Source organism: Leptinotarsa decemlineata, unplaced genomic scaffold, assembly GCF_025532065.1.
Source record: "Leptinotarsa decemlineata unplaced genomic scaffold, Ldec_3_MD MMD2_P_RNA_scaffold_9, whole genome shotgun sequence".
Classification (NCBI taxonomy): Eukaryota; Metazoa; Arthropoda; class Insecta; order Coleoptera; family Chrysomelidae; genus Leptinotarsa; species Leptinotarsa decemlineata.
The window spans coordinates 6,231,226-6,246,541 of NW_027412536.1; the positions used below are offsets into that span (position 1 = coordinate 6,231,226).

Here is a 15,316-nt window from a genome sequence, read left to right on the forward strand (position 1 = left end):
TTATGATATAGATTATGAAATAAAATATATCAGTGATACATCTTGTTTCATTACAATTCCAACACAAAGTATTGAAGAGGTATAAACTATTTTTCATAATATTGGAATATATAATATCAAGCTATCCACATAATCTGCGAGAATATAATATAACAGTGTTGCCAGACTCATCATTTAGTCCCCGTATTAGATAAAGTGGAGGTGGTAAGTGGAGGGGGGTTGAGGAGGAGTGGCTTAGGTAACAAAAGCGGGACTGCTCAGGAGCACTCATCATTCGAACTGCTTCTTCTAGCCTTCGAATATCTACCGAATTTAGTTGGGTCTCTAGCTGTGTTCATCTTCTTCGAATAAAAACTGTGAGTATATAAGTAATGTTGATTATTATGCTTTATTCTAATATTTTGTGAATTTCTAGTGTGCAGTATGTCTTCAATCATTGACGCTGATAAATCCGTGGAGGGTAAGGTCAACATCCTGCAGGACGTGGTGGTGCAGCAATCGGAGCTACCACAGGATATAGTGGACTTCTTGACTGAATTCCAACTTGGACCTCCACTTAGCCCCCTTCCAGAAGAAGTTGTGTTGGTAACGGCGGATCCAAGACCCGGAAGCAGCTGGATGGAGGATGTTCCTTCGACCACCCCTTCTTCTGAAACGAAGAGCACCGCCAAAGTTGCGAAGAAGGGGTCGAAGATTGTCGGTAAGAGAGCGGCTCCGAGCGGTAGTGATGAGGACTTTGCTGCTCCCGAACCCGTTAAGAAGAGGAGGCCCTCCGCTAAGCCAAAACAGGTGGCGTCGTCGGTGAAGCCAAAGCAGACGGAGCTGCAGAAGTACATGAAGATGTGGGACGAGTCCAACCCCTATCGACGGCCGCCTATGACCTCGACCCTCTGGCGGGCCCCTTCCACGTCAGATACTACCATCTCGACGTCTAAGGCGACCAAGACGAGAAAGCAGTCACCGACGGCTCCGCAGATGTTAACTGCTGCGGGCGACATTGAGCCAGCCATCACGGCATCTTCGGAGGCCACGACCGAGCCATCTCATCAGCCACCAGCCGGCCCCATAGCACCTCCGCCACCGACGCCAAGTGTTCAGCAGGTAACTTCTGTCCAACCCTCTGGCCGCCACCTGGAGTTACCGTCATCGCAGAGAACCTCTAGCTTAGTCGAGGACGTGCTTGAGCTTGACAGAATATGCCAAGAGAGGAAGGTGAAGCTGGTGACGATCCAGGGCAGCGATGCAAAATTGGCGGAAATTGCATCACGTAAACGACGATTTGAAGTTCGACAGGCGCAGCTAGTCGAACAGAAACGGCGTTTGTTGGCTGAAATTGCTGAGGTGGAAATCAGCATCAATGGGGTCGATGAGGAGTACCGTGTTGAGGCAGATTCAACAAATCGGTACCGCATGGAGGTCGACGAAATGGCCGAGCGTGTTAAGGCTCTCAGGGAGCGGATCAGGAAGAAAGTTGACGTTGTTGGGACATAACCTCCATCTATTTCCTTTCCCTAGATCCTTTTTTTTTTCATGGAGTACACGTGAGTTGGTTGGTGTACACAGGGCACTGCGTGGTTGGGGCAGTGTCCACTTCCCTCTCTTCTTTTCATCCCGGAAAAAATATCTTATGAACGCTTCATTCCACATCATCCCCACTCCTCCCCCACTCCTTCCCACTCCCTCTCGAAAGTATAAAAGTAGAGAGTCTCCGATGGAACATTTAGTTGCTAAGCTATCTTCAACATGGCAGTTACTTATCAACAAGCGGATTCCACCACCGAGCCACACGCATTTTTGGAGCCCAGAAGGTCACCTGACAACTGGACCGTCGAAGAAGGTGAGGTACATTCCACCACAGGGCATCATCACTACGAGCAGCCCGGAGCATGGCACGATACCAGACTGCAGGTGATGCAAGTTACCAGCACCGATGATGCGGACGTCTCCGAAAACGAGTTCCTGGATCCCAACGTGGATACTGATTCTGACGCTGACCTGTATGATGGCCTGTGGGATGACGACGAGGTGGACTATGACGCGCCATCAGTGATGTGGGACCTATTTCCTAGGGAGACGGATGATTCTGATTCGGACGATGAAGATATTCCTCCTGACCCACCAATCCCCATCGAGGATAGTCCACCACCATCCCCTATCCTTATAGAATAATCCTAATTTCTATTCCTCATTCCTATTCCTTTCCTAGGAGTACACATACTGTTGGTTGGTGTACACAGGGCACTGCGTGGTTGGGGCAGTGTCTACTCTTCCCTAAATCTCATCATTCACAAATAATTGTACAATCACACAGACGATGGTCATCCTATCTTCATCGCTCATTCTCTTGAAGTATACATACTGAAGCCTATTCAAAATTGTTGTAAATATTTTGCTTTATTTGAAAATATATACTCTGGTTGCTATATACGGGTTGTGGCAGCATTTATACTTCCAATCCAATCATGTTCTAGTCATATTCAATATGTAGAATAAATTATATTTATAGTTTAAAATTGATTTCGAAATGTTATATCTGTATTTGAAAATGTAATGAAAATAATAATAATTTGTTTGTTTGTTTTTTCTAATTTAAAAAATAAATTCTGACAAAAAAAATTCTGCTCCTGTTTTTTTCCAACTATTATGCTGACATAACTACAAATTAGTCTGTTTGAAATGAAATACCTATCAGGTATTCACCTTTCAATTATAGTAGAACGCACATTTATGTGGTTAGCTGATCAAAGCAAAATTTTCCTCCTGAGTTGCCTGCAAAGAGAACCAATTGATGATGGTTCATAGAGAAGATAGACTTGCAATTATAGTGTATTTCACTTTATATATATGTGACGGATGATATCTGAGAGTGATAATACTAATGCGTGATGATAGAATCTGAGTAGTAATCTCAAGTTAGGAGTAATCTTTATATCTCCAACTTCTAAGGCACCTACAATTGAGCGGTTGGGCTTCAAGCTATGATATCTGGGAATAAACTACATATCCTCAACTTCTAAGGTATTGTTAACTGAGCGGTTGACCGCTCCGCTTCAAAAATTTTTCGACCCGCGAATTAAATTAATTCGCGGCCGCGAATTAAAATAATCCGCGGATTAAATCGCGGATTCGCGGCCGCGGCCGCGAATCCGCGGATAATCCGCGGATAAAACCGTGAATCCGCGGCCATGGCCGCGGATCCGCGGTTTTATCCGCGGATTATCCGCGGATTCGCGGCCGTGACCGCGAATCCGCGATTTAATCCGCAGAATAATTTCAACGGCGGTCACGAATTAATTCAATTCGCGTGTCGAAAAATTTTTGAAGCGGAGCGGAGCGAAGCGGAGCGAAGCGGACCACATCTGTTTCCTATCTTCATCCCGCGAATTATGATTCATTCAACGGATTGAGTCGTGATTCATTCCGCCGCAGTCGCGGATCCGCGGTTGAAACCGCGTCATAACTTTAAAACAGAGTGTATTTAATTTCTCACCTACATCGTAAACTTTCATCTATTCCGCGGATTATCATGGATCCGCTTACTATTCGCGGGCCCGCGACAGTGGCGATTAATCCGTGGATCAATTTATTTATTCTGTCACAGCCGTTGATTCGCGGTTGCTGCTTCATTATTTCAGTGGCAGCCGTGTAATTTGCTACGCGGATCATGATATTTGGGGCAGGGTGTAGTTGATATTCATTCTCAATTGTAAAAAATCCAATTTCATACAACTTTCGTCATAACTTTTTTCCGTGTAAAATCGAAAATATACTAGTTATTCAATGAAAATGTATATTTTCAGCTGTAAACCAGTTTCATATTCTACTACTAAGTGGAAATTTTCCAACTTTCAGACCTGAGAAGAAGAATCTCATGTCGCGAGACGATATTCCCCGGTGTACTACTACTACTACTGTTTGTATGAATAATGTAGCCCTGAAAAGGGCTGTTTTTTTTTGACCAGAAGGCCCACGGTTAGTGTGTCACAGGTTTGACACTATTGCATATTATGCATGCATTAGTGAATATACAACTCAGTGCCCTTCTGACAGTTGCGCTATTATTTTTTGTAATAACTCATTAATTTCCACAAACCCTCACACACGCCACAACCTACATCGCTGACTACGTTACTTTCAAAATTTTAATGTTTTATCACTATTTTTATTATTATTCGACCCACATTCTCCAGTTCAATTTCATTTAGCATAATCAATCGAGCGATAGTTGATTTCTCCATTCTGATTATCTGACCGACACTACTCTGTAACAGAAGTTAGGTTGAGTGTTCCACAAGGTTCAAGAGTCTGAAAATTCGCAAAATGAATCTTCATATGACAAAGCATGGACTTTAGTCATTTCCTGATGATGCTTACTTGGTTATCGGAACGCGTTAAATGATAAATGACTGTCACATTGAAACACGAAAAACCGTTACGACAATAACGATGAAACGATAACGAATAAACGCTCGAAAACGGTCAAAAACGCACGCAAACGATCGAAAACGCACGCAAAACGGTCGCACGCAAAACAGTCGAAACGTTTGTAAAACGGTCGCTTTCCCCATTTTGGAATGTTAACTCCACAATACGTAACTCCTCGACACCTTTGGTGCCATCTCCTTCTTCTCCTGATAATGCTAACTTGGTTAACAAAGATACGAGACTAAGTGTCCTTCTGACATGTTGGAACGCTAGACTTCTGCTAAACCGACATGTTTTTTTCTTAAATGATGTATTTGAAACACCCTGTATACACATTGATATTATATTTTAAACCTTAAATGATATATTTTGACGCATCCTGTACACTTCGACGCCATATTTGTTTTCAATGATGTATTTTGAGATACCTTGTACACATTGAGGGATCGCACGTTGAAAACTCAGCCTCGTGGAACTGTTATGCTTTTTTCTCAAATGATGTATTTTGACGCACCCTGTATACTTCGACGCCATGTTTGTTTTCAATGATGTATTTTGAGATACCTTGTAAAATTGAGGGATCGCACTTTGAAACGATACAGCCTCATTAATCTGTAATGTTTTTTTTCAAATCTGATTCATTATTATTAATATATCATTTTCGCGCTTCCAATTTTCATCGAGTCGTTCACGATTAATTTCAAAACCAGCAACGCTACATTGCCCCATAAACGACGATTTATTGTACAACCGGCAACACCTGCTTGCGCCAGCAAGCGGTAAAACCTCGATACCATCTCCATTATCTCTTTGCGTCGATTACGTCACACGCGTCTCTCGCTCTTACACACACACACATACATCTTCACATGAAATATTAATTATTTCCCAAATCTAAGTATATTTTCCTATCTTCAACAAGATAATGACGATTACATTCTACGGAAAAAGAATGCTGTCAAGTATATAAAATGAGTCAATTTCGGTCCCGACAAAACTAACGCTATAAATACCCATCATTCGCAGTTACTTTCAATATATTACGTTGGTGTAGAGGCTAAGGACAATGCTTACCGCGCGGGCGATTCAGGTTCGAATCTGATAACTATAATTTTTTTTCATTAAAATCACGTAACTGGAACGAGACAAGGGGCCGAGGGGTGAGGCAGAGTCGCAAGAGGGTCTGAGCGATGATGTGGAGTACTAAGGGGCCGAGTTCCATGCTTGAATCGCTACGATACTCGTTCCATCCTGCGTCGATTACGTCACACGTTTCTCTCTTCCACTCACTAAAGTTGTTCTGAAATACTTACCAGCGACGCACGACCTTGAAGTGTGCCAGAATCGGTGTTGTTCATCTACTATGTTCGACAGTGATGGTGAAGATTACAATGCAATAGAAAGAGCGTTGGAGCAATACGAAATGGTCGCTCGAAACGAACACCAATTGCTGTTGATGGTATTCCCCATGTCATCTTATGAAATTCGATGTGGCCTAAGTCCATGCAGAGACTTCAGCCCATCCCTAATTTTGAAGCAGCAGTTCTTCATTCGTTCCATCAATTCAAAAAGTTGTGAATGGGCGACCTTCATTGACATCCTGCAACAAATAAAGGAACATTTTTTGAATCACAAATCGATGGATATATAGACGAGTATGATCCAATTACAACATGTTGCGGGAATTACATTTACGTCACACAGTACATCGAAAGTAATACCAAACAAGTTTTCATTTCCAAGGACACCACGAACATGGAGCTGTTTCAACGGGATATAAACGAGATCCTGAATACTCACCTTGGTGTACTCTCTGACCGTATCGCTATGCTGGATGCTTTGAACTTTTGTGATTATTATCGAGGTGTTTTCAATATAATACAATCATGGTTACGTGAAAATAAAACTGATTCAACTTTGGAAGAAATCATAGGTTTTTGTCAAGCCTCAGCTTTAGATAGTCTCTATGCAAATGCTTTACGTGAATATTTATTTTATTATAAACAAAAAATAGTGTATGATTGATGTAATAAATGAGAAAAGGTAACATTTGTTTCATTAGATGTATGAGGTGAAAAAAAAATTCAACTTTCAATATACAGGGTGTCCCTGGACTTCCTCTTTTCCTCTTGGGAATGTATAGATGGGGTCAAAATATCACCAGTACTTAATATATATTTTTTTCCTAAAAGTCTTCGTAACCAAGTTACGGGCCCTCGAAGTTACAAAATGAAAAATGTTTTTCTTTGATAACTTTTCAATAACTTTAACAATAATAGGTACGTGTGGAATAATCACGTTTCGTGTTGATCAGTTATCTGAATCTCATGAAACTCAACATTCGAATGTTTCAAATTCTTCTTCACAGCTAAACTGTTGAGGAGTTTCACTGATAATTATAATTTTATGGGAGAAATTCTTTAACACGAATCTAAATTTAGCTGAAAAAACGCACATCGGAAAAAATATTTACTATACTAATAAAAAGCAAACGAATGAACTACAAAAACGGCTGCACATGATCAGGTGAAAAATATCCAGGGAATAATTATGTTCCATTTCTTTCACAGATGTTGACAAAAAAACCTTTTAGAAAGTTTTGATAAAAAATGGAAACTGGAATGCGATTTTGTTTTGTTGAGTGGTGCGTTGTCATATGACTATCATTGTATTGTCAATATTCTAGAGGATATTTTGAATTTTTTTGATATGGCCGAACAGTTTACATTCAATGAATATGCAGATATGCATGTATTTTATGGACGAGCATTTTGTAATGCTGCAGAAGCTCGTCGTCTGTATTCCGAGCATTTTCCCAATCGAACGGTACCGTCAAGAGAAACATTCGAGCGTGTCGATCGCAGCTTGAGGGAGACAGGTATGTAATAATTGATAATTAATTTGAGCACGTTGTTTTATTTCGATATTATTGTAGGTACAGTTTTGCCAAAACGAGGTGGTGAGGGCGCTCTTAGGACTGTACGTACCGTTGTATTGGAGGAAAATATTTTAGAAGCCGTCGCTGATGATCCTTCAATGAGCATCAGAAATCTATCAGAACAGTTCCATACATCCAAGTCCACTATTCATAAAATAATTAGGGAACAACTGCTCCACCCATTTCACATCCAGAAGGTACATGCCATGACACCTCAAGATTTTCCAGCACGACTGGAATATGCCAATTGGTTCATGGATAGGCAAAGAGAGGATATGACTTTTATTAATCGAGTTTTATTCACTGATGAAGCAGGTTTCAGTAGAGATGGAGTTATCAACTCTCATAATCTCCATATATGGGCCGAAGAAAATCCCCATGGGATATTGCAAACCAAACACCAACGGAAATTCAACGTGAATGTTTGGGCTGGTATCATAGGAAACCATCTTATAGGACCATTCGTTCTACAAGACCGATTGAGTGGAGAACGTTATTTGGAGTTCATTCAGAACGATTTGAATGGACTTTTGGAACATGTTCCATTAGTAGTTAGTTTAAGCCGATTTCAGAACCTCCCCCCACCACTTTCAACCTTGAAATGACCTCTACGTCACACGAAGTTGCGAAGGTGACTTTGAGGAGGTGTTATGAGTTTGACCTTGAACGACCTTGGCATGCGTCATACGGCAACGCAGACAAGGTGACTTTGAGGTGCTGTTTTGGGTTTAACCTTGAATGACCTTCATTCTTTTCCCATATTTTCGACAAGGTGACTTTGACTTCCAATGAATTCGAGCCAGTTTTGCACCTACACGATTTAACGCAACCAAGGTGACTTTGAACGATTGTTTTGAGTTTGCCCTTGAACGACCTTGATCAACGTTACACAAGGCAGGCAAGGTGACTTTGAGGCAGTGCCTTTGAACGACCCTGACACACATCACGCGACAAAAGCAAGGTGACATTGAGGTAATGTTTCAAGTTTGACCTTGAACGACCTTAATTGATCCACGTTGTTATTTAGAATATTCGACTTTGAACGACCTTCAGCCGCATGGACGAAGAGACTTTTGGAGTGCGTTTTCAGTTTGACTTTGAGTGACCTTCTACAATATCATGTGTCTTTGCTGATGTAAATTTGAGGGCGCTCGTGTATTCTCCTTCCCTCCCCCACTTTTTGAATGAACATATAAAAGAGGTGCTACTCATTCACAGGAGTTAGTTTGATATCGCGCGTATTGAATATATCTACAAATATGTTTCACTGTGATAGGTGTGGTAAAAGTTTCAGCCGTAAAGATAACATGCGTCGTCATCAAATGCAGTCCTGCAGGCCGGATAATGATGCAGGTCCTCCAGCAAAACGGCCCAGAGTGGATTCTGCCCAACCAAGTGCAGTTCAGGAATTGTGCAACTATTGCAATAGAATGGTACCTGTGAATAGGATGAATTCACACCTCAAAACATTGGAGCATAGAACAAATTCCTGTACGGAATTTGAGGATGGTGTGAAAATCATCAACAGCGCATTTAAATATAGGATTGTTAGCTACAGGGTCGAAAGTAAGAATCCACATTCAGACTATCAATCTTTCTTTAATGAAGTGAGGCATAAAGTTGTGACTTTGATTGATCGAATGGTGCAAGTTCATAACACCTTGAAAGTGAACATGGAGTTGTTTGGGAGGTACATACTTCAGACGCAGGAAATATTAGAGGTGAAGTCTTTCAACAGCCAAAACCAAATTGTTGATCAATCAAACAACCTTGAAGAGGTTTATAGGACATTCGTCGACACGTTGTCTGCAAAAGCTGTGGAATTTCAAGAACGCGACTCAGGTATATTATCTACATAAATATGAAAGATTTCAGTCATTAAACGAATAATGTGTTTACAGGTTGGACTCTGGAGAAAGTTGTTTTTATCGAAGTAAACATCAACAAATATAGTCCTCTCAGTGGATCCTCCTACATCAAGCTTCCAGAATTCATCGCTTTGAAGAGGGCAGTAGTTAATGTGAGAAATGAAGACCATTTTTGCTTCGCTTGGGCGGTGACATCAGCTCTGCGACCAGCGCAAACTAGAACTTCTGAAGTAGGCTCATATCCAGACTTCAGAGATGTACTTAATGTTGAAGGTATAGATTTTCCCATGAAATTACGTGATATTCCACAATTTGAGAATATGAATGATTGTTCAGTCAATGTTTATGGGTTAGAAACAACTTTTGAAAACAACAAACCGAAATATGAAATTGTGGGTCCTCTTTATTACGCACGGCGGAAACTCGGTCGCCATGTAAATTTATTGAACATCACCGATGAATCTAGTAATAGCCACTATTGCTGGATAAAGGATCTATCAAGGTTAGTTTCATCACAAATTTCATCCCACGGGCATAGAATGTATTTTTGTGATGGTTGTTTGATGTATTTTTCAGACGAACGCAAATTATTACGACATCAGTTGAATGATTGCAATTTTATTTGTACCACCATTCCCACAACGCAAATCAAAATTGATAAATGTGGTAGGGCCATACCGGAAAATATATTAAAATTTGAAAATTTTGAAAGGCAGTTGAAAGTCCCCTTCGTGGTATACGCTGATTTTGAATCAATTCTGAAGCCTATACATACAAATGAACCGGATCCAATACGTTCCTTCACAAATAAATCATTTATTCACGAGCCATACTCATTCTCATACCGAATTCGTTGTTCTTTCGATGATTCAGCCTCCAAATTTGTTCTTTATCGTGGGGAGGACGCTGCCAAAGTATTTGTAGCCAGGCTGGAGTCTGACCTGAGGGCCATCTACTATACATATTTGAATCGTATCGTGCCAATGAAGCCATTAACAGCATCAGAGGAGAATGAATTTTTAACTGCTGATAGTTGCGGTATTTGTGAGAAACCCTTCGAATTGGGTGACGTCAAAGTGAGAGATCATTGTCACTTGACGGGAAAGAAAAGATATGGAGCTGCACATTCTCGATGTAATTTGAATTACAAGTTACCGAATTTCGTTCCAATAATTTTCCATAACTTGAGCGGCTATGACTGCCACTTGTTCATAAAAGAGTTATGCACTAATAAGAACAAGGTGGAGGTTATCGGTCAAACAAAGGAAAATTACATTTCTTTCACTAAGCATCTATTGATGGGTACCACAATAGATAAATTTGGTAAATTGAAAAAACAATTCCTAAAGCTGAGATTTATCGATAGCTTTAGATTCATGGCGTCATCACTGCAGCAGTTAGGGGAGAGCTTGTCAGATGAGCAATGTTATGAAACACGAAAGTGTTTTCCGGAAAATGAAAAATTTCTTTTGATGAGACAGAAAGGAGTTTTTCCCTACAGTTTTGTTAAAAATTTGACCACGTTAGATTGTACTGAGCTACCATCAAAATCCGATTTTTATGATCAATTGAACGAGAAACACATATCTGAGGATGATTATGAGAGGGCAAAACGTGTATGGTCCTTGTTCGAGTGTGAAACGTTAGGAGACTATTCAGATTTGTATTTGAAATCAGATGTATTGATTTTATGTGATATTTTCGAAAATTTCCGTAATATATGTCTGGATAAATATAAATTAGATCCAGCCCACTATTTTACTTCTCCTGGCCATTCTTGGGATGCCATGCTCAAATACACCGGTGTAGAGCTGGAATTGCTTACGGATATTGACATGATAACTTTTTTCCAAAAGGGTATTCGTGGGGGTATTAGTCAGTGTTCTGAAAGAAAGCATGTTGCTAATAATCGTTTTCTACCCGATTATGATGAAAATGAAGCATCATCATTCATCACTTATTTGGACGCTACGAACCTCTATGGTCACAGTATGTCCCAACCATTACCGACAGATGGGTTTACATGGCTATCCGAACAAGAAATTCTTCAACTAGATATCATGGGTGTTCCAGACGATGGTCCTAAGGGTTATGTTCTGGAAGTAGATGTCCATTACCCTGAAGAACTTCACGATGCACATTCGGATCTGCCATTCCTTGTAGAGAGCGTAATTCCACCCGGTTCAAATTCAAAAATACCCAAATTAATACCTAATCTGAATGATAAGAGAAAATACATTGTTCATTATAGGGCTTTGAGGCAGGCAATTGAAAATGGACTGATAGTGATGAGGACTCACAGAGTTCTCTCATTCAATCAATCACCATGGTTGAAGAAATATGTAGACCTTAATACCCTAATGAGAAATCAAGCTACAAATGTTTATCATAAAAATATTTTCAAGACAAGAACAAATGCTGTCTTTGGAAAAACAATGGAAAACGTTGATAATAGAAATGACATTCGGCTTGTGACTCATTGGGAGTCTATAAAGCGTGCAACTGGTGCAAATGCTCTCATCGCTCGGCCAAATTTTAAAACGCTTTCAATTTTCTCAGAGGACTTTGTCGCCATTCATATGGGTAAAGTGAAAATAAATTACAATAAACCGCTATATCTTGGATTCAGTATTCTTGATTTATCTAAAACAGTTATGTATGAGTTTTTTTATAAATTCATAAAAAAAATTATGGGTCAAATGCTTCTCTCCTCTACACCGATACCGACTCTCTCATTCTTAAAATTTTCACGGAGAACTTTTATGATTTCATGAGGGACAATGTAGAGAAATTCGATACATCCAACTACAAAGTTGAAAATCAGTTTGCTATGCCTATAACTGAACCAATATTGGGAAATATGAAAGACGAATTTCCTAATGATCCAATTATCAGTTTTTATGGTACCGGCGCAAAAGCATATCATGTCAAGTCCGTTAGTGATGAATTGAAGAAGGCAAAAGGGATAAAAAAGTCGGTCATAAAAAATCAAATGTCACTTGACGATTATAGGAAAATAGTCGAATCAGGTGGCACCATATTGCGTAAGATGAGCACTTTTCGAAGTGAGTTACACGATGTGTATACTCTAATGTGTAATAAAGTTGCGCTATCATACAAGGATGATAAGCGATTCATCATCCCCAATACCACAAAAACATTACCGTGGGGGCATAAGGATATTGAGTTCTACCAAACCAGCCCTGAGGTAAATTTCAAATTCCTTATCGACGCCCTCAAAACTGTGCCTAATCATGAGGCGGATTCTGATGAAAAATTGGATCAACTCATAAGATTATTGGAGGAACAATCAGATGATTAGTTAGTTCAATGTGGTAAATCTATACCTACGAAGCTCTGAAATTATAATATATATTATTCCCATTGTAAATATCAATTATGATATAGATTATGAAATAAAATATATCAGTGATACATCTTGTTTCATTACAATTCCAACACAAAGTATTGAAGAGGTATAAACTATTTTTCATAATATTGGAATATATAATATCAAGCTATCCACATAATCTGCGAGAATATAATATAACAGTGTTGCCAGACTCATCATTTAGTCCCCGTATTAGATAAAGTGGAGGTGGTAAGTGGAGGGGGGTTGAGGAGGAGTGGCTTAGGTAACAAAAGCGGGACTGCTCAGGAGCACTCATCATTCGAACTGCTTCTTCTAGCCTTCGAATATCTACCGAATTTAGTTGGGTCTCTAGCTGTGTTCATCTTCTTCGAATAAAAACTGTGAGTATATAAGTAATGTTGATTATTATGCTTTATTCTAATATTTTGTGAATTTCTAGTGTGCAGTATGTCTTCAATCATTGACGCTGATAAATCCGTGGAGGGTAAGGTCAACATCCTGCAGGACGTGGTGGTGCAGCAATCGGAGCTACCACAGGATATAGTGGACTTCTTGACTGAATTCCAACTTGGACCTCCACTTAGCCCCCTTCCAGAAGAAGTTGTGTTGGTAACGGCGGATCCAAGACCCGGAAGCAGCTGGATGGAGGATGTTCCTTCGACCACCCCTTCTTCTGAAACGAAGAGCACCGCCAAAGTTGCGAAGAAGGGGTCGAAGATTGTCGGTAAGAGAGCGGCTCCGAGCGGTAGTGATGAGGACTTTGCTGCTCCCGAACCCGTTAAGAAGAGGAGGCCCTCCGCTAAGCCAAAACAGGTGGCGTCGTCGGTGAAGCCAAAGCAGACGGAGCTGCAGAAGTACATGAAGATGTGGGACGAGTCCAACCCCTATCGACGGCCGCCTATGACCTCGACCCTCTGGCGGGCCCCTTCCACGTCAGATACTACCATCTCGACGTCTAAGGCGACCAAGACGAGAAAGCAGTCACCGACGGCTGCGCAGTTGTTAACTGCAGATGTTAACTGCTGCGGGCGACATTGAGCCAGCCATCACGGCATCTTCGGAGGCCACGACCGAGCCATCTCATCAGCCACCAGCCGGCCCCATAGCACCTCCGCCACCGACGCCAAGTGTTCAGTAGGTAACTTCTGTCCAACCCTCTGGCCGCCACCTGGAGTTACCGTCATCGCAGAGAACCTCTAGCTTAGTCGAGGACGTGCTTGAGCTTGACAGAATATGCCAAGAGAGGAAGGTGAAGCTGGTGACGATCCAGGGCAGCGATGCAAAATTGGCGGAAATTGCATCACGTAAACGACGATTTGAAGTTCGACAGGCGCAGCTAGTCGAACAGAAACGGCGTTTGTTGGCTGAAATTGCTGAGGTGGAAATCAGCATCAATGGGGTCGATGAGGAGTACCGTGTTGAGGCAGATTCAACAAATCGGTACCGCATGGAGGTCGACGAAATGGCCGAGCGTGTTAAGGCTCTCAGGGAGCGGATCAGGAAGAAAGTTGACGTTGTTGGGACATAACCTCCATCTATTTCCTTTCCCTAGATCCTTTTTTTTTTCATGGAGTACACGTGAGTTGGTTGGTGTACACAGGGCACTGCGTGGTTGGGGCAGTGTCCACTTCCCTCTCTTCTTTTCATCCCGGAAAAAATATCTTATGAACGCTTCATTCCACATCATCCCCACTCCTCCCCCACTCCTTCCCACTCCCTCTCGAAAGTATAAAAGTAGAGAGTCTCCGATGGAACATTTAGTTGCTAAGCTATCTTCAACATGGCAGTTACTTATCAACAAGCGGATTCCACCACCGAGCCACACGCATTTTTGGAGCCCAGAAGGTCACCTGACAACTGGACCGTCGAAGAAGGTGAGGTACATTCCACCACAGGGCATCATCACTACGAGCAGCCCGGAGCATGGCACGATACCAGACTGCAGGTGATGCAAGTTACCAGCACCGATGATGCGGACGTCTCCGAAAACGAGTTCCTGGATCCCAACGTGGATACTGATTCTGACGCTGACCTGTATGATGGCCTGTGGGATGACGACGAGGTGGACTATGACGCGCCATCAGTGATGTGGGACCTATTTCCTAGGGAGACGGATGATTCTGATTCGGACGATGAAGATATTCCTCCTGACCCACCAATCCCCATCGAGGATAGTCCACCACCATCCCCTATCCTTATAGAATAATCCTAATTTCTATTCCTCATTCCTATTCCTTTCCTAGGAGTACACATACTGTTGGTTGGTGTACACAGGGCACTGCGTGGTTGGGGCAGTGTCTACTCTTCCCTAAATCTCATCATTCACAAATAATTGTACAATCACACAGACGATGGTCATCCTATCTTCATCGCTCATTCTCTTGAAGTATACATACTGAAGCCTATTCAAAATTGTTGTAAATATTTTGCTTTATTTGAAAATATATACTCTGGTTGCTATATACGGGTTGTGGCAGCATTTATACTTCCAATCCAATCATGTTCTAGTCATATTCAATATGTAGAATAAATTATATTTATAGTTTAAAATTGATTTCGAAATGTTATATCTGTATTTGAAAATGTAATGAAAATAATAATAATTTGTTTGTTTGTTTTTTCTAATTTAAAAAATAAATTCTGACAAAAAAAATTCTGCTCCTGTTTTTTTCCAACTATTATGCTGACATAACTACAAATTAGTCTGTTTGA

At 41.1% G+C, this 15,316-nt stretch overlaps 2 protein-coding genes across 2 annotated transcripts; both read left to right on the forward strand.

Annotated features, from left to right (window-relative positions):
• The first annotated feature begins 223 nt into the window (after window positions 1–223).
• Window positions 224–2,268, forward strand: LOC141480492 (uncharacterized). The gene is made up of 2 exons (XM_074170520.1): window positions 224–356; window positions 416–2,268. Exon 2 carries the CDS (start codon window positions 424–426, stop codon window positions 1,489–1,491), a length of 1,068 nt encoding a protein of 355 aa, XP_074026621.1. The 5' UTR covers window positions 224–356; window positions 416–423; the 3' UTR covers window positions 1,492–2,268.
• Window positions 2,269–12,271: 10,003 nt separating this feature from the next.
• On the forward strand, window positions 12,272–13,642 carry LOC141480611 (uncharacterized). The gene is made up of 2 exons (XM_074170803.1): window positions 12,272–12,984; window positions 13,044–13,642. Exon 2 carries the CDS (start codon window positions 13,052–13,054, stop codon window positions 13,640–13,642), a length of 591 nt encoding a protein of 196 aa, XP_074026904.1. The 5' UTR covers window positions 12,272–12,984; window positions 13,044–13,051.
• The last annotated feature ends 1,674 nt before the right edge of the window (window positions 13,643–15,316 follow it).